This window comes from Canis lupus, chromosome 34 (genome assembly GCF_003254725.2).
Source record: "Canis lupus dingo isolate Sandy chromosome 34, ASM325472v2, whole genome shotgun sequence".
NCBI lineage: Eukaryota > Metazoa > Chordata > Mammalia > Carnivora > Canidae > Canis > Canis lupus.
The window spans coordinates 10,970,943-10,994,438 of NC_064276.1; the positions used below are offsets into that span (position 1 = coordinate 10,970,943).

At 52.3% G+C, this 23,496-nt stretch overlaps 2 protein-coding genes across 3 annotated transcripts; one reads left to right on the forward strand and one right to left on the reverse strand.

The window, feature by feature from the left end:
- Positions 1-1,148: 1,148 nt before the first annotated feature.
- Positions 1,149-10,600, reverse strand: NDUFS6 (NADH:ubiquinone oxidoreductase subunit S6). The gene is made up of 4 exons (XM_025451285.3): positions 10,367-10,600; positions 9,793-9,846; positions 2,140-2,262; positions 1,149-1,335 (listed from the first exon to the last, which is right to left on the reverse strand). Exons 1-4 carry the CDS (start codon positions 10,496-10,498, stop codon positions 1,270-1,272), a joined length of 375 nt encoding a protein of 124 aa, XP_025307070.1. The 5' UTR covers positions 10,499-10,600; the 3' UTR covers positions 1,149-1,269.
- Positions 10,601-11,732: 1,132 nt separating this feature from the next.
- Positions 11,733-13,342, forward strand: MRPL36 (mitochondrial ribosomal protein L36). 2 transcript variants are annotated; one of them, XM_025451287.3, is made up of 2 exons: positions 11,733-11,757; positions 12,896-13,342. In XM_025451287.3, exon 2 carries the CDS (start codon positions 12,912-12,914, stop codon positions 13,242-13,244), a length of 333 nt encoding a protein of 110 aa, XP_025307072.1. In that variant the 5' UTR covers positions 11,733-11,757; positions 12,896-12,911; the 3' UTR covers positions 13,245-13,342. The 2 variants fall into 2 exon arrangements, with proteins under 2 accessions (XP_025307072.1, XP_025307071.1); XM_025451286.2 differs by lacking the exon at positions 11,733-11,757 and adding an exon at positions 12,016-12,080.
- The last annotated feature ends 10,154 nt before the right edge of the window (positions 13,343-23,496 follow it).

Below are 23,496 nucleotides of genomic sequence, written 5' to 3' on the forward strand. Positions count from 1 at the left end.
CTTCCTGGGTGGCGCCATGCCACCCAGCGCAGCTCAGAAGGGTCTCCAAAGCAACCGGACTCCAAGGCTTGGGTTTCCCTCCAATGTTCATCCTGCTCCCGCTCCACCCTGATGACCCTGCCAGTCCCATCCAGCTCACCCCACACCTGCCCCGTGACCCCAGGGTCCCTTAGCCTCCTGCCCCCCCACCCCCACCCCCTTCCTCCTACACTTGCTCAAAGGCCCTTCTGCCGGGAGTCTCATGAGGAACCACTGTGCGCTCCCAGGTGTGCACAGGGTGTGAACAGGTGCGTACAAGCAAGGTGGGGCAGACCCCACCCACTGCCCCTTCAGCCCCACAAGGGGTCCAGGAGGGGCTCTGCATTCCTCTCAGGACAGGTGACCTGACTGCTTGTGCACAGGACTCCACTATTCTAGGCTAGTGATGCTCTTTACTGTTTCCAGCTCCCAGGACTGAAGAGAAAAGTCGCACGTCCTTCTGATAACGTCTCAGTCAGGTAATCTGTTCTTCCATCTAGAATACTTTTCTCTACCCTCTGAAGTTGGGAGCTTAAATTTTGTCATAATGAGAACATACCTGGCCATGCCTCCTTGCTGGTCATGCTGTGCTGTGGCGTTCCCGGATGTGCAGGCTTTCCTCCAGTCTCCTTCCTCACCATCACTGCCTCCTCGGGGACCCCACATACCACACGTCAGGGCTCGCGGGCACTCTATGCAGCCTCGCTTCCCTTCCCTCCAAAGTCGTCCCACTACTTGTGTTAGGAATCCTTACTACTCTATACGCGCACTGCCCTCTGGCCTGCATGTGACTGTGAATACCTCCCGGCAGGTGCTTCCTGGGCATTAAGACTCCGTATCTCAGCCCAACAAGAGGACAGAAGGGGAGCCTGGCCACAGGAAAGCAGCCAAAGAGGAGGCCTGAGCCTGGCACCGACTGCTAGGGGAGCCCTAAGGCTGATGAACCACCATGTTTTCATAAAACCTCTCCCCTCTCGCCCCTCAGCTACTCCATGTGGTTGCACGGAGTAAAGCATGTGCTCAGAGCACCCAATACACACCCCGCAGGAGGACCCCACTTCAGCCTGCGCTCTACATGAACGTTCATTTTCTGAAGTCCATTCTTTGAAAGAAGCACACAGCTGCCCATCCTAGATACAACACTCTTTATTCGGCACCAGCGGTGCCCCGGGAACAGCAAGAGGCCCTTCACCTGTGGGGTGTGTGCACCCAGCTGCCTGCAGGCCCCCGGGGCCGGGATGCATGGCTGCTCTAGTGATGGTGATGTTTGAACTGCAGTCCACAATAGCCGCACGTCCCCGTTTTTGTTTCTTTGTCCTGAAAAGATTCAAGAAGAAAGATCTCATTTCTATACTGTGCTTCCAATCTGAACAGGTTCAGACACTAGACAAGAAGTCATGCACAGAACCTGAAATACAATGTCAACTAGAAATGGCTCAAAACCTCTGAGGTCGCTACTGAACTGAGAACCGTCAGGGCACCAGAGGCCCAGGTCTGACTGGCTCCACCCTCCCTCGCCAGCAGCCGTGGGCAGTGGCCTGTGAACCCCGGCTGCAGCTCCGGCTCCCGGACCAGAACATGTGGTCATCTCAAAGGACTGCTGCCAGGACAAGGATTAGCGAGCAGTCACTCCTGGCCTTAGCTCAGGAGGGCCGAGGTTCCACCCTGAGCCCAGAATTCAATAGACTGGAGCAGCAGGTGGGGTGCTAAGCAAAGGCCCGCCACCCCCAGGCCACCAGCAGATAGGGTGCTAGGGTGCTGCTGGCTCCCTCCCCTCCATCAAGGCCGCAGGCTGAGCCTCAGCCCCCACTCCCCCTCGTGCTCTGATGCCCTGGGTCCTCTCTGCTCCAAGGCTGTGTGTGTGCAGGGGCACCCAAATGAGGCTCCAGGCAGACAGAACCCACGTGTGTGGAAGGAAGTGGCCAGTCTGTCCCTGCTGGTAATGCTACAAACATCACACAGCACCTCATGGCACGACCCAGGCAAAAGGGTGCCCTTCACCCAATCTGCCCGCGTGGTCGGTGGGAAAGATCACATGGGCAAGCATGCAGTCAGTCTGCACAAGAGCCACTCGGAACGAGACCACTTAGACTAGGGCAGCAAGGACAGGTGACACGGTACCAGGTTTATGTACACTTTCGGGTGGCCAAGAGCCCCCCCGCCACCGTCACACGAGATCACACGACTTTCAACTTCACTCACGGGCTGCTCAGCTATCAAATCAATGGCAAAGTTTTCATTCACCTGGAACAAGAGAAAAAGAAAAAGTTGTGCAGCCAAGGACAAAGGCTTGGTCATTTTATGAAATTTAAGTGTCTATAGACAACACCCCCACACTCTCAGGTCCCACCAGCACACACGTTCCATGCATCTCCTCCATTCTCATCTAGCATTGCTGGACATTTCAAAACACACATGTAATTTAACAGGCGCGCGCGCGTGCACACACACACACACATATTTAACATTCCTTTTCTTTTTTAGAATATTCTATGTATTCATGAAACACAAAGAGAGAGAGAGGCAGAAGGAGAAGCTGGTTCCCTGCGGAGCAGGAGCCCAATGAGGGGCTCAATCCCAGGACCCCGGGATCATAACCTGAGACAAAGGCAGGCACTTAGCCACCAGGCACCCACACACATTTAACTTTCCATTTGGTTAAAATTTCCAACTCATGGAAATGGTGCCAGAATCGACTACAACATTCCTCTCTGGTCCATACCTGATTCTCAGACCAGACCGCTAGCACGGTGCCTGCGGCTTCAGCACAGCACTCTGCTCCTGGCCCCAGCTCTCACTCCACCCATGGGGACACGTGAGGAGTGACACCGAGGCAGCGCCCAAGGCCGACTGTCCCCGCCAGCACCACACACGCAAGCACCAGGGCTGAGGAAATATCGCAGGGCCCTCCGCAGTCACAGAGGCGAGGAAGCTCTGGCCATGTCTACGCAGCTGCCAACTTGGGGAAGCACCCAACAGGGACAATACAGGACAACACAGGACACAGGGGGGATGGTGTTGCACCCACAGGGACCACAACCCAACGAATATGCTGAAATCTCTGATTTTGTGAATTTTAAAATTCAATAAATACTTCATTATAGGAACGACCTCCTTTTAAAAACCAGTAAAAACAAAGGGAAAGAATCGCTGTTCCTTCTACTTTCCTAGCCTCACCAAAGCGTTTTCACATTAAGACTGGAGCTGCTGGGCAGACAGCATCACCCTCAGCCCCATGTGGAGACGCTGGGCCACCACCTCACCACCCTGAGCTTCGCTGGACTTGCCCGACGGCCCCACAGGTAACCTCGCCACAAAGAAGACAAGTTTGACGGAGCTGCTGGAGCCAGCCCAAGTTGCACACTCCCAGAAGGAGGCAACAAACCCCACGACAGGCCACAGTTAGGAAGACCCAGCCATGGGCAATGCCACAGGAGGAAAGGACTCAGGTCCTCTGACAAGTGAGTCAAGAAGGGAAAGGGATAGTTTGTGTGTGTTTGGGGGTAGGCAGGGGCGACACCCAAAGTGAAAACAAACTGAGACGCTACAGCAACTGCAATGCATGGAGCTTATCTGGATTCTGACTCAAGAAACATTTTTGTTTTACTATGACCCAATCAGGAGTGTTTACCACCCACTAGGTATTTAGTCTACAAGCCGCTGTAATCTGTGATACTGATGCCATGGTCACATGAGCACCACCCGGAGCTCTGCAGGCACTGGTGAACTCCAGATTCCACGGAACCACAGCGGCGGCAGCCTGCTGCAAGGCCCTGGTGTTGGGGCAAGCAGGGTGCTGGTGGACCAGAGCGGACACCGGTGTGGGCGCCATGGGAAGCATCCTGGCTGGACAAAGAACAGATCTCACAATGAGCGCCTGTGGCAAACTGGGGACACCGGCCACTGCCTTGCTCATAGGTGATCTGCAGTGAGCCAGTCACTCAGAGCCACCCCCAACCAATGCCAAGGAGACAAAGCCCAAGGCTGGGCAAGCTGGGAAAGTAAAGCATCCATGCCTGTGTGTCGAGGGAAAGGACAGAACCCAAACCACCCGGTCCCTGCGTGCCTCCCTGCCCAGTTACGGGGCCGACTCTATGTCCCAGCACGGTGGGCCAGCCCATGCCAGGAGCTGCAGTGACCTGCCCCAGAGAGCCCTGCAAATCCAGGAAGGGCATCCAGAGGCATTTCCCTGCTCCAGAGGTTTGTGCTTCCTGAAGCCGGCCAGGCAATATGTCATCCCTGACCGCGCTCTTGGCCTCAGCACAGGCATGTGTCTCACACTAGGGCTCTTAAGGAGCCACAGCTGATGGCACCTCTAGACCTAGCATCACCACCACCCACCCAGGGTAGAAAACAACTACAAGACCACAGCTGGAAGATCACCCACTTCCGGAGGCTGGGGGTCATTTGAGTGGAGCACACAACAGTGGAACGAACGCCACAGAGGCGGAACATCACACTTCCCGACAGACATCCCTGCAGCCACCATGGGGAGTGACGGCCCCGCGGAGACTAGTCAGGAAGTGCAGCCAGGGCTACTCTGCCACCTGCTTGGTGGAGGGTCAACCTCGTGTGGGCTTAGGGGTGAGAACTGCCCAGCCGGGGGCCTGCCCTGTGTGCCCAGAGCCCCACCTACAGGCAGAGGCCTTACAGTAGTGACAACAAGGAAACAAGCTTTAGACATGGGTCAGCCTTCACAAGGGCGGTGGGACCTCAGAATCTCAAAGCCTGGAAATAAGTTAGAAAGGCACAATCAACCTCAGTTAACAGTTTTTCTAAAGCCAGCGGACTGCGTCCAGAGGACACGCGATCCAGCAGGGCCCCACCCCTCACTCTTCCACAGAAACAGATGGTCTCGCCTGCCATCAGCACGGACGACACCACATGCCTCTCACAGGAGCTTAAGCCCCAAACCCACAGAACGTGGATGTTCTGGAAAAATTTAATTGTTTTTAAAAAGCTTTATAGTTAACAGACACCAATCTTGTAAAGCTTTCCCTCCAAGTTTTGTTTCCACGAACACAGAAGTTATTGGGAAGTATAACACACCACGTGTGCAACATGGCCAGGCAGGGTGGACTTAGTGCATGGCCACACGGTGAGGCCGAGAGGTGCAGCCATGCTGTCCTACAAACTCCTCTAAGCACAGAGCCCCCCAGATGGCCTCACCGCTCCCCAACGCTGCACCTCCAGTGGGCTGTGTGCTCATTGCTGCTGCAGACACAGCCATGTGTCACAATGAAGCTTCATGGTGTAAAGTAGGACGGTGTCTACCTAAGTGACAAATGTGTCACAAAGGCCACACTAACAAACCCCCAAGCTCCGTCACAGCAGTCAGACCACCGTCTCCCGCGGGAAGGGCAGCTGACGCCTGAGAGTGACACAGGACTGCCCCCGTCACTCAGCACCACAGTGACCCCGACCTTCCATGATGAACGTCTCATTCCCGGGGTTCAGTTCAACCATAAGCATACAAAGAGCCCGGGAGCAAGCAGCACCCAGTTGACTGCGGGTGACCATCAGAGCTCCGTCTTGCTGCCATCACCTAGACTAGGCCAGACCAGGAGCAGCAGCACTGGACCTTAGCAGGGAAATGAACCAGAGCAGGTCACCACATCCACGCTTCTTGCTCAGCTGGAAGCATAGTGGGTCTTTAGGCACACAGTGTGCCACACACCTGCAGCCGTCCAACAGCTGTACAGCTGTCCCCTACACATCACTAACCTAGCAATGTCAAACTACCTTCTTGTTTATCTCTTGATGGCCAATCGATTTGGGCATAAAGATATTTAGGTTTAAACTCAATTGTCAAAAAGCTGTTGTTTTTAGTTTGTTTTTGGGACTGACAGTTCCTACAGAAGTTACTCCCTTATATCACACTGGGATCAAATCCATTAGAAATACAACATAAGACACTGGACTATATAAAATAGTATTTAAAACAATACACGAAGGAATAATAACCTAGTTGAGTCACCCAAGTTCTGTCCAATGCTAGCCCTGTTAATAGAAATTCACAGGTTCAGAAAGGGAATAAAGGGGAAAGGAGAAAAAAATGAGTGGGAAATATCAGAAAGGGAGACAGAACATGAGAGACTCCTAACTCTGGTAAACAAACTAGGGGTGGTAGAAAGGGAGGTGGGCAGGGGGTGGGGTAACTGGGTGACGGGCGCTGGGGGGGGCACTTGATGGGATGAGCACTGGGTGTTATTCTATATGTTGGCAAATTGAACACCAATAAAAAATAAATTTATTTAAAAAAAAAGAAATTCACAGGTTTAAAAATAAAAGCCCAAACCAATTATTCAGATTATACGGTATCTTTAATACAAACACCAATACTTATATTTAGTTCTACAACTGTGTAGACATAGGTTTATATAACTTTTAAGTCATGATACAAACTGAAGTGTTCTTCCAAATTAATTTTTAACACAAGTTCAGAGAAAATGTTCAAAAACAGCACCTAGGATTTTTGTACAGCAGTGTTCACAGTTGCTCTGGGGTGACACAAGTCCAGGGACGACCTGGCCAGTGTGGAGGAAGAGGACAGGCGCAGACATGAGGAGCATGTGGTACAAGGTCATGAAGCCATCAGGGGAGAGAGGACAGTGGACCTCAAGGCTTAGTGTCCAGGCTGCCACCATCTGAACCTTGGGCTTTAGAACCTTCGATTTTCGCCGAATCTAAAGAGTAAACAACTCTTAGGTCTTCGGAGTCCAGGGTGGGGGCCGCTTCCTGCAGCTCCAAATCCCTGGGGTACCACTGCACCTCTCTGGCTGTTTCAGCCTTCCCAAACCTCCCAGGCATGTGCGTGTGCACACACCTTAACGTCACCTCGGTTCAGATGGCCTGCTGACATGTCAGTGTCAAACACCAGTCAGCAGGAGACAAAAGATGCTCTGAGTCTTACTCTGTTCCTGGTCTTGGGCAACTCCCGAGAATTTTCCCAAAGCCTCTGCACAGGTACTGTGCGCCACCCCAGCATAGAAGTCACCTCGCCAGGCGAGTGGTCTGCTCTGCCACGGCTCGGGAGAAGCAAGACAGACGAGCTAATGGCCAGCAAGCCCTGGGAAAAGGACACTGTTCACTCCTGGGTGGGGCCTGAGGGCCAGTCTGCATTTGCCCCGTCTGTAGGTTCCTTTCTTCAGCACATGTAGTTCATGCTTTCCATCCACAACTTCCACAGAATCCTCTTCAAGCTTCAAGCTTCACATTATTGCAACAGGACAGCAGGTCAGGTGGGCCTCGGCACCTCGGGGACTGCTCCGAGGTCACCTGCGGTTGACACCTGCAAGCGGCTACCGAAGACCAAGGGGCCCAGCGGGTGAGTCAGAGTCATTACCAGACTCACCTACCAGCCAGGGGTCTAAGATGGGCAGGAAATGTCCAGAGCACCCTCCCCTTGGACGGATGCCCACTCCTCACGAATGCTGGTGAGGGCATTCATACCTGCGCAGAGCCACCCCATCATCGTTGTGGTTCATGGACGGGCTGTGCAGAGCTGTGCTGGGTGGACCTCAGCCTCCCAGGGTTCTGGGCTCTCTGCTTAATTATGTATCTTCCAAACCTACAAATGATACCTGTCTCAGTAATAGCAATCCTGGCAGCCGCAGAATGAGGGCACCTGTTCCCTGATGTCTCTCATGGGGTGCCCACTGCCCTAGCAGCCTGTCCACACTGACTCAGCATCCAGAGCCCAGTGAGGTCAGGACGGCAGATCCAGAGGCAGTCAGAGCGACAATAAATACACACCCCCAGCTACAAGGTGACACAGAGGCGGCATTGCTACTGTTGTCACTGTTGTCTTCATCCCTGCCATTCCTCACTGCGGTCACTTGTCCACACAAACTCTTCCATTAGAGTACAGGAAACGTGGGCTTTCTATTACATGTATATGACCTCAAAGCCAATGAAACTCTTTCTATAACCTGCAGACGAATATCTGCTCAGTTCCAGCCCCTCTGCCTGGCTGGGGTAGTCATGGACCAAGGCAGGCCTGGTTTCTGCCCCTCTGAGGCTGGGAGCTGGGTGGCATGTTCTTCAGCACCTGACTGTCCCCTCCTGGAAGACCTGTCACAGGCCCACATGAATTCCTTTGCAGACATCCTGCAAACTGTATCAGGCACCTCTGGTCAGAAGCGGCCAAGAGCCAAACACAGATACTTTCCACTTCTTCCTGCAAAGGCCAGTTCACCTCTCAAACTTCCTGCCATCCTTGTTCTCCAGATTAAGCTCAGATTCAGTTCGTTTCCTAAAATACAACTAAACGAACCTATAGAGACAACAAAATCAGTGGTTGTCAGAGGCTGCGGAGAGGAAGGTATGAACAGGTGGAGCACATAGAATTTTTAGGGCAGGGAAATCACTCTGTATGATCCTGTAACAGTGGACACATGGCATGCATTGTCATAACCCACACGAACATGAACATAAACCACGGTCAAGTTAGTAACATGTCAGCATCCATCAAGTTCACAGTGATCAGCTATCACACACGTAGCACCCTGATGAAGATGTGAGCAACAGGGGGTGACATGGGAACCCTCTGCACTTCACCTATAAGTTTCCAGCATAGGTAAGTACCTTCTGTAACAATGTCTTTGGGAAACCCAAACAACATTAAAATACTCCTAAATATCAAATTTTTGTCGTGAGAATGAGAGCCAGAGCAGGATTCATCATTTACAGACATGCCGTGCACCCGTACAACATGAACATGTGCCCCAGAGCACGAGACCCGGAACCAGGATAAGGTTCTGGACCTGGGTGAGTGGACAGAGTGAGCTGACACTTCAGCACCTTCTCATCTAGTCACACTTCGTCTGCTTCACTGATTCTGTTTTTGTTTGCTTGCTTTTGGTTTGAAGGGCCCCTCCATGCACCTGTTACCTCTCTGTCCACCTCTACCCCCCCACCCCCCTCCTGCTAAGGCAAACAGAAACCACTGGAAGCCACACCAAGTCTCCAGCAGAGAGGAGCTGGGGACAGACCCAGGTGCTTGCCAAAGCATCAGAATTGCTAGGGAGCTGGGGGCCAGGCTGCATGAACCCATGTCCCCCACCCTACCCCTGCCCCCGACATCCACAAAGCAGGAACAGAAGTAACTAATGAGAATTTAAAAGACAATGTAACCATGATCAAAGGGGAGTGGGAACACATCTTACAGACAGCTGGGGATTAACAGGAAGGCTGCCCCAGGAAGGAGAAACTCAAGAGGACTACAGAGGACAGAGGAGGAAAGGGCTTGGAAGACCGTGAGCACTGGGGACGTGGCAGTGCAGGTGACAGGGGAATCGAGAGGCGCACAGGCTCCTGTAGGAGGGCCCTTCCTCTGTGGCCAAACACAGGTGTGGGACCCACCACCGTCACTCAGGGAAGGGCAATCGTGGGCCAGCGTCAGTCCCCACAGGAACACGGCCTAGTCTGCTGGGCAGGAAATAGGACAAGCACACCCCACACGGTGACTGGAAGAGTCAAAGTATGATGTGACTTTAATCTGAGGGTCTCAGGAGTCTAAGGCACAGAAATGAAAGAAAAGATCACTCCCGTTTATACTTACACAAGACGTCACTTAGAGCTGGGGGGGGGGGGGGACAAAACGAACACAGACACAGACACAGACACAGACACAGGGGCATTTCAGAGAAACGCGCGGCTCCAGAGCTGCCGGGGTGCTCACTATGGGAGCATTTAAGTCTGGGCACTATTACTTCTCGCCCGTCACGTAAGCGTTTTGCAAAGGCCCACCGCTCGTGTTACGAGATCTCTTACCTCTTTCTGACGACCAACGAACCGAACTTTCCTGTAGTCTTGATCGTCATAAACCTGGAGACAGAAAAAGACCCCAGATGACTTTACAGCCTAACTGTGAAGAGAGCCGCTCCCTCTCAGCGGCACGCCTTAGGGGAAAGTGCTCCTTCGGGACCTCTGGCCGTCGGTGACCAACAGGGGGACGCGGGGCCGCGCGAGCAGGGGCTTATTCGGGCAAGGCCCGCGGGGCGAGAAGGCGCAGCGACGGCGCCGCGCGGGCAGCAGGCGGAGCTGGACCCCGTGTCCTCCCCGCGCCGCGGGCGACTCCGTCAACAACGCGGGGCCGCTTCTCAGCTCGGGCTGCCCACTGGGACCCAACGCCGTCCCCGCGTCGGGCCACGGCAGCCCCCGAGCTGTCACTCGGCCACCGGGCGCCGCCGGGCTCTGCAGCTGGGGGCCGAGGACCGGGGAGCCCCCGTGGGGTCACAGCGCGAGACTCGCACACCTGGGCCCAACCCGAACCGGGCCGGCACGGGGCTCGGCCCCCGGTTCTCCGCGAGCCGAGACGGGGCGGCCTCCACGCCGCGGCGCTTACCTGGCCGGTGTGCGTGATCTTCTCCCCGGTCGGCGACGCCCGCACCCCCAAACACCTGGCGCCCCGGGGCGGGCGCAGCGCCGCTGAACCGCTCCGGCCCAGGAGCCGGCAGAAGGTCACTGCCGCCGCCATCTTTGGGCTGAACCCTGACCCGGCGCGCCGGCACGCTGACGCATGCGCACGGCTCCCCCCGGGCCCCCGCGGCCCGCACTTCTCGCGCAGGGGAGGCGCGCACGCGCGGTGCGCTCGGCGGGAGCCGCCGGCAGGTGCAGCGGCTGGGCCCGGGCTCGGTCCGCAAGAGGCGGCAAATCTAGGCGCACCTCTAGCCGGCAGTGCTGTTGGGTGATTCCTGCCTGGGGTGGGGCAGGGGAGGGTGGAAAACGAAGGTGCAGTCTTCGCATCTGATGGTAGTTGGTAATCATGGGGGGTTCCATATCGCATGTTTTCCTTCGCGAAGGGCCGTGTATAGAGGCCCTGTAAGTGCATTCCCGTTGCGCACTGCGCATCGCTGTCACCGCGGGAGCGGCGTGTTTCGGGATTTCTGCAGCAGAGCTCCAGTAAAGCACGCTCAGTGTCCTCCCCAGCGCAGATCAGCCCCGAAGGCCCCCTGCTCTCGGGCACCGTAGGCCGACCCGGCTCGCAGTCCCGGCGTTTCCCTCTTCCAGCTGCCTGTCTCATAGACCGCTCAGGAGGGTCACTCACAGGAGCAGCGCCCGGATGGACAAGGGCTGTGGGCACGGGGGAGACTCCGCGCAGGCCTGGGGTGCCCGGACGCCGGGCGGTGTTGCTGATGAGGGACCACACGCACTGGAAACCTCTCGGGACAGAAAGATGCCCACAGACGGGCACCACGGGCAGGCCCGGAGCTGACCCCGGCGGGGATTCGGTGTGGTCAGGGTCTTGGCAGGGCCCGCAGGTGCAGGGGTGTGGTGGGGGCCCCAGCAGGTGCAGGGATGCGGTACCCAGCGGTCGAGGTCGTGGCGGGGCGCGCAGGTGCAGGGGTGCGGTGCCGGCCCCAGCAGGTGCAGGGATGCGGTACCCAGGGGTCGAGGCCGCGGCGGGGCGCGCAGGTGGGCTGCACACGGCGGGTCCCGACACCCGTAGGGAACAGCAGGTGTATTGACTCATTGTGGGCTCGGGCGGTGGGCAGAGGGGACTCGCCGGAGTCTTTGAACTTCTCTGTTGGAAATGATCCTAACACAAGGCTGGAGGGAAGAGGTAATAAGTGCAGCAGGTAGGACCAGGGCCCGTCACCGCTTCCCTGAGCGTTGCCACATCTCTCCCAGGATGTCCACCTAATACAAGTAGCGGGTTCTTCTAGCTCTTGTTTCCACTTCGGTATTCGTCCGTGTTTTAAAAACGTCTGGTTGGCTGTGACTTCTGCATTCCAGGTATCTATTTCCCTCCCCATTCTGACACTCCCTGAGACCCCAGGGACCGGGGCAGGAGGGCGGCCCAGGGTGGGCGCGCAGACGGCCTGGTGACTCCGCCCCTGCGCCCGGCACTGCCGGGGCCGCCACGTGATCCTGCCGCCATTTTTCTTTCTGGCGGACGCTCCGGGCGGCGGCGTCCCTGCCCTACTGCGCAGGCGCGTGCGAGGCGCGCTGCCGGCGGTCGCGGACGCCTTCCTGCCAGGTCAGGGGTCCCGGGGGTCGCGAGGGGCCGGAGGTCGGCTACCGAGAAGGGCCGCCTGGATGCTGTCCCCTCCCGGCGGGCACGTCGGGGACCCAGCGCTCCCTGCCGCGTCCCCAGCCTGCAGGGACCGCCCGGGGGCGGGGGGCGCAGGGGGCCGGCGGAGGGGCCGAGGGCTCGCGGGGTTGGGGTAGGGGTGAGGATGGAGTCTGGGACTCTCGGGGTTGGGGGCGGAGATGGGGTGAGGGTGGAGCTAAGGCTCCCAGGGATGGGGGTGGGAGTGGAGCCGAGGCTCAAGGTAGGGGTGAGGGTGGAGGAGGTGCCCGCGGGGTAGGGGTGTGGGTGGAGCAGGGTGCTCGCGGGGATGGGGGTAGGGGTGAGGGGAGCTGAGGCTCTTGGGGGTGGGCGTAACAGTGGAGCAGGGGGCTCACCGGTTAGGGGTGGGGTAGGGGTAGGGGTGGAGCCGGGGGCTCACGGAGTAGGGGTGGGGGTGGAGCAGGGGGCTCACAGGGTGGGGGTTAGGGGTGAGGGTGGAGCAGAAGCTCCGGAGAAGGGGGAGGTGGAGCAGGGTGCTCACGGGGATGGGGGTGGGGGTGATGGTGGAGCGGAGGCTCCCGGGGGTGGGGGGGAGGGTGAAGCAGGGTGTTCATGGGGGTGGGGGTGACAGTGGAGTGGGGGGCTCACGGGTTAGGAGTGGGGTAGGGGTGAGGGTGGAGCAGGGGGCTCACGGGGTAGGGGTGAGGGTGGTGCAGGGGGCTCACGGAGTCGGGGTGGGGGTAGGGGTGAGGGTGGAGCGGAGGCTCCCCGGGGGTGGGGGTGGGGATAAGGGAGGCCCCGGGTGGTGAAGCTCCTCATGGAGCGGGGAGGCCTTACCTGTTGCCGCTCTGCCCTCCGCAGGGTGGGCCGCAGCAGCATGGCGTCTGTGCTGGTGCGGAAGGTGCTGGTGTCAGCCCTGAGCCCGCTGCCCCGGCTGAGCCCGCACCTGGCGATGCCCCGAGCGCTCTCCACTCTCCTGCCCGGACCCTTTCGCGCTGCCGGTGCCACTGGTACGAAGTCCACGGTGTGGGGGCTCATGGGCCCCGTGCCCCTGCCCGGCCCCCTGCTGCCAGGCCTGCAGCCTGCCCTGGGGTTCAAGACCAAGGGTGTCATCAAGGAGCGCTGCCGGGACTGTTACCGCGTGAAGAGGCGAGGGCGCTGGTACATCTACTGCAAGACCAACCCGAAGCACAAGCAGCGACAGATGTAGTAGTTCCGGTCGCTAAAATAACGTGCAAAGCTGCATCACTTCTTGGAAAAATGGTACCACCTACTGAAAGAAAAATAAAATTTACACACGCGGCCTAATCTTTGTCGACTGTCCGGTCTTGACTCTAGTGCCCGTGCACCTCACCTCCTGTAGCAGCCAGGTCCAGTCAGCTAGGCCAGCCAGAGCCCAAATGGGAAACGCATTGTTCTTATCTCCTGTGCAAGCCGCGGGTACTGGGGCCGAGGGTAGAAGATAAACGGAGGGAGAGCTGGTCAGAACGCAGCCGGTTAGGAAGAGCCCGGTTCCCTGTGCAGGACCCTCCTGGCAGGGGGAGCTCAGCCCTGGCTCTACACTCAGCCAGAGCCCTGCTTTTAATGACCTCAGATGCTTTTTCTCAGCATTCCTGTCTTGATAAGTGTGAAAGCCTTGAAAGCAATTTTTAAGTCGATAATTTAATATTCTATATGCAAAGTTAATTCAGATCTGAACTAAGCATGTTTGTGGTCCATGGTGAGACATGAATGTGCATGTGTATGTGGTGCGTGTGTGTGAATGTGTGCCCTGCTCAGGTGTGCATGCTCATGTACACGTCAATGTGGTGTGTACGCGTGCAGGGCACCCACCTGGTGGGAGTGTGCTGAGCAGAATAGCTCTGGTACCCTGTGCAGCCAGTGGCACAAGTGTTCGTGTGTCTCCTGTCTTGGGGTTACAGCTGCCTCACCCACATGGTTTGAGCTCTACACAGTGGGTCTCCCTGACAGCCTTCCTGCCCAGGTCACAGCTGGAGCGGGTTACACTGGGCAGGACAACGGTACAGGGTGGTGAGTGTTGGTGAGCAGGATGGCCGAGGCCAGTGAAGGCCTAGCACGGGGACGGCCTCCTCAATCATGCTGCTCCCTGCAAGGTGGGGTCCAGGCTGAGACCTGCAGGGCCAGGGAAAGGGAGATGCAGGGGCGACGCCAGTGAGGGGCCCAGGCAGCAGGGAGGCTGGAGGGGCTGAGCAGCACCCTGCACATGGAAAACTGGATGATCCCACAGCACGTGAGCAGCTCGGTGTGCCCCGCTCAGCCACGGCACACCTAGTCCTGACCTCAGGGCCTGACCGTGGTACCCAGGACCCCAGCACAAAGCCAGGGCAGCTCAGAAGGGAAAGAAGGAAATGCCCTTCCCTGGAGCATGTTATCTTGGGCAAGGATGGGATTCTGCTGGAGTAAAAACCTTCTTTCCTCTTCATTGCCTCAAGTACTTCCCAGACCTCTGCCCTGCCCTAGTTTAGGTGTAAGCGCTCTAAGGGTAATAATTACCCATCTAGGTTTCAGAACCACTGCAGAATAGATGGGTGACATCAGGTGGTTTCTCCCCCTCAGCACTGCTGGCTCTAAGGACAGATTTTTCTCTGCACCTGGTTATCCAGGGCACTGAAGAGTACAGCATCCTTGGCCCCCACCCTCTGGGTGCCGGGAGTACACTCATCCCTGGTTGTGACAACCGAGACTATCTCCAGATGTGGACAGATGTATGAGGGTCATGCCCCCTGGCAGGGTTTGTCTGAGAACTGAAGCCCAGAGCTAGGCCAACCCTGTTTCTATCCTTTGCTCTCAGTCTGCTACAAGGCCTGGTCTGTAGTAGACACTCAACAAACTCATGAGGAGTCACATGACAGTAACATGGAGATGCCTCCTTATAAACAGCCTTTTGTCCTCCCACATGGTTGGAACAGGCTCATCCTATGAGGCTAGGTTCACAGCTTTCTTGTGAAGAGTTGGCAGACGGGTCCTGTCCATGGGAATGCAACCACCTCCCATATGGAAGCTTGATGCTACACTGGTCTAGGACCCACACAAACACACACACCACACACCTTCTTTTCAGTTGTTTTCTCCTGACAGGTAGGCATGAGGTTTATACTTGTCCTTGGGAGTGGCTCTGCAGGGTTGATGGTGTCAGTGTCATGTATACAGGTATGTGACTCAAGATACAAAGGATAGGCGACAGTGGGTTTAGGGAGGCCATGGGGCCCTGTCCACAGGAAGCTGTGAATAACCTACCTACAAGCTGGAATTCTAACAGTGTTGATAAGCTTTTAAATCATCCATTCCTCCTAGGTTGATTAATCTGATCTAAGGTGACAACCTGTGTGCTGGCCAAACACAAGCTCAGGTACTTTCCAGTGTCTGGATGGACAAGCATTTACAGCCCGGAGACTCCAGCATAACAACAGACTTGGTTTAGGTCGAGAGGCAGCTGGCAAACTACTCCAGTTACACTCTTTCATGTGTGTGTTGTCTATGCTTTCTACTAGGTGAATAGTTGCTGTATGGCCTGGAAAACCTAAAAATACTTACAATTTGAGTTACATTTGAAGAAACAGTGTGCCAGCTCCTTGTTTAGATCATTAAATTCTCATCTTACCCTGGGATTTGACTTCACAATGACCACGACCTACCAGAAACATATCAGTTTTTCTATCATCCACACAGTGAGAAGGATTTTTATATTTGTAAATGCTAGCCATGAACAAATAGAAATTGAGATAAAAAGTGCTATTTGGGACGCCTGGGTAGCTCAGTAGTTGAGCATCTGCATTTGGCTCAGGGCATGATTCTGGAGTCCTGGAATCGAGTCCCACATCAGGCTCCCTGCATGGAGCCTGCTTCCCTCTCTGCTTGTGTCTCTCCCTCTCTCTGTGTGTCTCTCATGAATACATAAATAAAATTTTTTTTAAAAAAATGTTAAGTGCTATTCATAATAGCACTAAAACCGTGAAATGCTTAGATACCAATCTAATAAAACTATACACATTATATTTAAAATTACCAAACACTGTTTAAAGAATTTGAGTGAGATCTAAATATTGAGCTATACCATGTTTATGGATTAGAATATTTGATATTGTCAATTCTCTCCAAACTGATCTACAAACTCAATGTAATCCCAGTAAAAATCCCAGCAGGAATTTTTGTACAAAATGCCATGGTTATTCAAAATTTTATATGGAGAGGCAAAGTATACAAATAGCCAAAAAATTTTAAATTCAGTTGCCTACTCTTACTTCAAAGCTTACAATGAGGCTCCAGTAGCCAAGACACTATAGTACTAGTGCAACGGGTGAGCAGAACAGAGTTGAGGTCAGAAATAAACTCACACATAATGTGATCAAGTGCTTTTCTTTTTTTTTAAGATTTTATTTATTTATACATGAGAGACGGAGAGAGAGGCAGAGACACAGGCAGAGGGAGAAGCAGGCTCCATGCAGGGAGCCCAATGCGGGACTCGATCCTGGGTCTCCAGGATCACGCCCTGGGCTGAAGGCAGATGCTCAACCGCTGAGCCACCTGGGCATCCCTCAAGTGCTTTTCAAAACAATTAAAGGTGATTCAGTAAAGAAAGGGTAGGCTTTTGTACTATGGTGCTAGAAAATGGAGTTTCCATACACACAAAACAACTTTCATCGTATATAAAGATTAAAAATAGAATATAGACCTAAATGTAAAATTTAGTACTATAAAATCCTCTCAAGAAAACAGGAAATACATGTGATTTGGGGTTCTGCTGGTTTATCAGGTATAACACCAAAACATGCCCCATAAATGAAAGCCTTCATAAATTAGATTGCACCAACGTTGTATCCTTGAGATACTTTCATCAAAGTTCACAACTTCTCTTCAAAAGATACTGTTAACTAAATGAAAACAAGCCAAGAACTAGGAGAAAATCTTTGTAAAACACATTTCTGATAAATGCATAGAATATCTAAAGAAATCTCAGAACTCAATAATGAGGAAACCACAAACTCAGTTAAAAGCAGGCAAAAGATACTTCACAAAGGAACGCATACTGATGGAACATAAGCACATAAGAATGTTTAACACTGGATTTTAGTGAAAAGCAAATTAACTTCACCACAAAGTAACACCACACACTTAATGGAGTGGTTACAGAAAGAAAAAACCAAGATCCTGCAGTGATGGTAACTCACTGAAGGTGGCACAGCCGTGTTGGATTCAGCTTGGACGTTTATCAAGTCAGATGATTCAATTATTAGCAGTCCCACTCGCATATTTGTCCAAGAACAATGGAAACTGATGTTCACAGTAAAACCTTTATGTGAATGTTTATGGTGGCTTTATTTATAATTAAACAAAACAACCAACTGGAAACAGCCCGTGTGCCCTTCAGCTAGGGAATAGATGAACCAAGTGTGGGGCCTTCTTACAGTGGAATACTCAGCAGCAAACAGCAAAGAAGCCACACAAATGAAAACATGACTGAACATAAGGTCCACCATCCTGACTGATAGAATTCTGCACTCAGAAAGGTACATACTTCATGATTCCAATGCTATGACATTATGGAAAAGTCCAAATAATGGGCACAGAAGATCTGTTGCTAGGAGCTGGGGGTGGGGAGCACAGATTGGCTACAAAGGAACATGAAGGAGTGCTTTCAGGTGATGGGATGTTCTAGATCTTGATTATGGTAGCAGTTTCATGACAACATATGCTTATAAAACTCATAGAACTTTACTTCAATAAACCTTGCAAAAGAAAATTCCCAAATGGAATTTCTAGATAGCAAATAAAGATTAAATAAATAAAGACAAAAAAATAAAAAAGGAACTCCGTGAGATGTAGGGCCATATCCGGCATTCTGGCACAAATGGCAATGCTGCCCTGGGGACAGTGGAGAGAACAATAGTTGAAGAAATAGTGGGCAAAGTATTTCCACATTTGATGAAAACAATCCATAAATCCAAGAAGCTTAGCAAATCGTAATCAGAAGGAATGTAAGGAAAACCATATAATAATACATCATTATTGAATTGCTAATATCAAATAAAAAGAAAACCTAAAATACAGACAGAGAAATAAGACTCATTCCTCAGAGGGACAGAAACAGCTGCACACTTATCAGAGACCATCAGCCCGAAAAACAGTAAAACCTCTTTACGGTGCTGGGGAGAACTGCAACCTAGAAATCTACGTTCAGTGAGAACATCTCTCAAAACTGAAAATGAAAGACAAGAGCTGAGAGAATTCAAATGGAAACACAGATCTACATAAAGAGATGAATCAAGCTAGAAATACTAACTTTTTGGGTAAATATAAAAGATATTTTTTCCTCATGTAAATATCTTTTTTCAAGAACCATTTAAAGGAAAAATAATGGCGAAGTATGATGGTGCTCATGGCATCTGTAGGACTGCAGCGAGAGCATGTCAGCACAAGGATGGAAGCGGGCATTCATGAGGTTCTTGCAAACATCATGAGAAGCCAAACTGTGATGTCAAAGTGTGTACTATACACATTAGAAGCCAGCCACCAAGAAAATAACAAGATATATGTAATAAGCCAATAATAGAGAAAAAGATGCAAAATTTCAATAATTAATTTAAAATAAGAATACCAAAAGAGGAAAAAGGAACAATGTATTAATATGATAAATAGAAAATGAAAGACAAAAAAGAAAAAGAAAAAAAAGAAAAAAAAAAGAAAATGAAAGATAAGATGATAGATTTAAATTCAGTCTTATTGGTAATCTCAGCAGGTGTACATGTGCAAATGTCCTGGTCAGACAGCAGAGAGTGTCAGATTGTATGAAAAACAAGACTTGAGGCACCTGGGTGGCTCAGTTGGTTGAGCATCTGACTCTTGATTTCAGCCAGGATCAGGATCTCAGGGTCCTGGGACTGAGCCCCATGGCAGGGAGCCTGCTTGAGATTCTCTCCCTCTTCCTTTGCCCCTTCCCCCACTCTCTCATGCTTTCTTTAAAATAAATCTTTTTTTTTTTTTAAAACAAGACTCCAGTATATGCAGGCTATAAGAAACCCATTTTAAATGGTGACAGGGTAAGTGATAGAAGATATATCATTCAGACAATAATCAAAAGAAAGCTGGAGTGATTATACTAATATTGTCAAAGTAGACTTGGTCCCTAAGCATTACCAGATGTAAAGATGGATGGGTTAATTAATCAACAACAGATGACAATATTAAATCTCTATGCATTTAATAACAAAGCTTGAAAATACACAAAGCAAAAATTTATAGAACTACAAAGAGAAACAAAGATCATGATTGTAGATATCAATACTTCTCTTTCAATAACTGATAGGAAAAGTAGGCAGAAAATATTAAGGATGCAGAAGATTTGAAAAACACTATCAACCAAATTAATCGATATTTATAAAACATAACCCCCCATATCAGCAGAAAATGCATCTTTTTTAGGTTCACATGGAATGTGCACCAAAACTGACCATATTCTGGACCGGAAGATGAGTCTCAATGTATTTCAAAGGATTTAAGTCATAGAAAATATGTTCTGGCCAGAGTGCTATTAATCTAATATTTAATAACAGAAAGACATCCAGGGAATCACACAAATAATTGGAAATTAAACAGCACAATTCTAAATAAACCTTAGGACAAAGAATGCAAAAGGGAGAGTAGAAAATACTTGAACTATGGGAACTAACATGACATATTGACATGCATGGAAAGCCATTAAAGCTGTACTTAGAGGGAAATTTACAGCAGTGAATGTTATATTAGAAAAGGTGAAAGGGGAGGGGAGCTAAGTTGGAAAAATCAGAGAAGGAGAAAAACCATGAGAGACCCCTAATTCTGGGAAACAAATAAAAGTTTGCAGAGGGGAGTTGAACACGGGGATGGGGTCACTGGGTGAGGGGCACTGAGGAGGGCACGTGATGGGATGAGCACTGGGTGTTATACTATATGTTGGCAAATTGAATTTAAATTTTAAAAAATGTAAAAAACGAGAAAAAGGTGAAAGGACTGCAAACAATGATCTTATCTTTTACCCAAAGAAACTAGAAAATGGAGAGCAAAATCCAAACTATAAAAAAAAAACAGTAGAAATAGGGAAATGAAAAAAACCTAAAGGCTGGTTCCTTGAAAGGAGCAAAGAACCTGGGTGATTCAGTGTCTGCCTTTGGCTCAGGTCGTTATCCCAGGGTCCTGAGATCGAGTCCTGCATCAGGCTCCCCACAGGGAGCCTGCTTCTCCCTCTGCCTGTGTCTCTGCCTCTCTCTGTGTCGAAAGAAAAAGAAAGAAAGAAAGAAAGAAAGAAAGAAAGAAAGAAAGAAAGAAAGAAAGAAAGAAAGAAAGAAAGAAAGCTATGAGATAGATGAATGTCTAGCTAGTCTGATCCAGAAAAAAGGAACAAGATGCCAATTATTAATACCAGAAATTTTTTTTAAGATTTATTTATTTGAGAGCAGAGGGAGAGGGAGAAGCAGACTATGTGCTAAGCACAGAGCCCAACTCAGGGCTTAATTCATGACCCCGAGATCATGACCTGATGCAGAATCAACAGTCGGATACTTAACCAACCGAGCCCCCCAGGTGCCCTAGAATGTCAGGAAATTAAAGTTTAACACCAGATACTGACAAGCTCAATGACCTGCGTGTAGCCGAATTTTCCAGTGCCTCTCCATGGCTCCCCCACCTCCCTTCTGCTGGCTGCAGTCACATCCCAAGGCACATGCTCACCTCTGCCCACTGGGCTCCTGTGCCAGCGAACACCAGCCCACTCGCCTCTAATGCAGAGCCACCCAAGCCGCAGCAGGATGCCTGATAGGAAGGACAGTCTTCAAGCTGCTTCCACCTTCAGGAGAATCAAGGTGCCTCTCCAGGGAAGGTTCACTAGAGACTCCTAACTCTGGGAAACGAACTAGGGGTGGTGGAAGGGGAGGAGGGCGGGGGGTAGGGGTGACTGGGTGACGGGCACTGAAGTGGGCACTTGACAGGATGAGCACTGGGTGTTATTCTGTATGTTGGCAAATTGAACACCAATAAAAAATAAATTTATTATTAAAACAAAATAAAACAAAAAGAAAACACACTGAGGAGGTAGACCAGTTAAACCAAGGGCATGTGTACCCAGCGGGATGGGGTTGATTCAGGGACGAGTTTCTGGTGAACCTTCACCTGGATTGGGATCGAAGTGGCACCTCCGAAGAAGGCGAGCATGAAGCACACAGTGACCTGGGGAGCACCGAGTCCCCTGGGAGGGCTGGACGCTCTACTACACTCACCTTGTCACATAGATGCCCAGAGAGGGCATGTGGCGAGGAGAATTGTGGGAAGTTATTGGCATAAATTTGGGGAGGGAAGACCTTGTCTTCAGCAAGATCCAGACTCCAGAAGTCAGAAGAGAAGAAACCAAGCAGGCTCGTGTTAGCAGGTGGAAGGCCACACCCTGGGCAGTGAAGAGGCAGCCACGAAGCAACACGTGGCCCAGACGCTGCATATTGGAGAAGCGCCCTGTGTTCCCCACACTGCTTCCTTCCGACACCGTGGCCCGCTCCGTCTGCCCCAGGAACCAAATCTCCAAACCCGACTTCCAGACAGGCTCTGGTCAGGAGGGAGGGAAATCAGATGTCTGCCCTCCTGTTGTGGGGAGGACAACTGTCACCTCAGTTCTGCGTCCCCCAGGGGAAGTGGCAACCGGGTCCCCGAGACATGGTCTCACACTGCTAGGGTGGCTCCCTCTGCGCTGCTCCCCGGGGTCCTGTCCGTCCTCTTCTCTCCCCTCCACAGGTGCCGCCTCAGAGGGCAGGGGCTGAAGGTCAGGCCCACGGTTTCTCCATAAAAGTCGTGGACAGCCCACTGGGGCCTCGGCAGACCCTCTGGACATAGGACAATGTTGCCATCAGCACGTTCTGCAGCACGAGACAGACTGGGCGGGAACGCGCACACACACAGGGACCGTGACATCCTGGTGACGATTGCAGGCACGCAGAAGGCATCGCAAACCCCGACGGTCAGACACGTTGACCGAGAACTGGGCAGAAGACGCGAGGAGGGAGTGTCCAAGAGAACACACGGACGCATCACAGATCTCACTGGAAATCAAGGAAGTGAGAAGAAAGTAAAACTGAAGCACGCGTTTGGCATCAGATTTGCTGACATTGGGAAGAGAATGCCCTGCAGGGGGCGGGGGGAAGCTGGGGGTGTGCGAGGACACCCGTCCACTGTGGTGGTGGTGCCTACGCAGGGACCGCGTAGCAGCTCCCACGCACAACATGTGTGTCCCCCCCAGACCCACTTTACGGCGTTCGTAGTGAAATACGTGCACACGAAGTGGGTCCCAGGAGGCCATTCTTAGAGCAGTGTGTGTCACAGCAGAGACCTCGGGCGGTGCCATGGTCAGAGCCCTTGGAAGAAGGACACGGCCTCTGGGAGCCTCGGGGCAAGGACGAGTCTTGCACCTGGAAGAAAGCCCCACAACAGTGTGCAGAGTGTGTCTTTGTCTATGTGAATATTGAACTCTTGCAGATCTAACCACATGTCCTTCCAAGTAAAAATATTTTGGAAACTGTGTAAGAAACATTCTAGAGCAGTACATGTCAATATAGGGGTCACAGGCCCTCCTCACGGGGGGTGGAACAGGCGGGAAGGACATGAGTGGCACACTCTGTTGGGACATGGTTTGCTTTACTCTGTGTTTGAGGAGTTAGGTTTGTGTGTCTGTAACTGACACATGAGAGAAGAATGTAGAAATCTGGGAACAGGATGCTCGCTAAAGAGAACTGGGGCCACGTAACCGCTGCGCAGAAGTGAGGCCCTGCCACCTCCTGGCCTCAGGGTGCAGCTTCCTCCTGGGGACCCGCGCATGCAGACCCCGTGTGTCAGACGCCAGCGTGCTCGTGGGGAGGTCACCTGGGTCTGAGCTGGTTTCCAGGGTTTCAGCCCCACGTGCCCCGCCGGAGCCTGCCCGCACCCTGCTTACTCACCCTGCACTACTGCCTCTTGTTTGTGATTAACCTGCTGCGACCGGAGCCCTGATGTGCCCCCTGCACTCCCCCTCAGATGGCTGAGCCTCCCTGCAGCCTCTCCTTTCCCATCCCCTCTTTTCCTGCGGGGACCACAGGACCCACTGTTTTGTCATTGAGGCATGGCTCATGCACGACGTGATGACTCATGTGCACCCCTTGAAGGTGGTCACGCTAGGTCTAGCTGGTGCCTAGCGCCACCCCTCATTAGAGCAGCTGCCGAGTGTGAAATACGGTATCATTAGCTATAGTCGCCATGCCGTACATTGATCCCCAGGACTTACCTATTTTATAACTGGAAGTTCATGCACGTGACCCCCTTCGCCTACCCACCACCACCACCACCACCCTGCCTCTGACACCACCAGTCTGTGCTCTGCATCTCTGAGCTCAGGCTTTGGACTGGTTTGGTTCATTTTCCACAGATCAGATCACACAGCATTTGTCTCCCTC

Bases quoted from the DNA above. Each gene is read 5' to 3' on its own strand.
- MRPL36 (XM_025451286.2), top strand. From the start codon at position 12,061: ATGCTGTCCCCTCCCGGCGG. The intron at 12,081-12,895 runs GCACGTCGGGGA...TGCCCTCCGCAG, and splicing joins ATGCTGTCCCCTCCCGGCGG to GGTGGGCCGCAGCAGCATGG.
- NDUFS6 (XM_025451285.3), bottom strand. From the start codon at position 10,498: ATGGCGGCGGCAGTGACCTTCTGCCGGCTCCTGGGCCGGAGCGGTTCA. The intron at 9,847-10,366 runs GTAAGCGCCGCG...TTCTGTCTCCAG, and splicing joins AGATCACGCACACCGGCCAG to GTTTATGACGATCAAGACTA. The intron at 2,263-9,792 runs GTAAGAGATCTC...CTCTTGTTCCAG, and splicing joins TCGTTGGTCGTCAGAAAGAG to GTGAATGAAAACTTTGCCAT.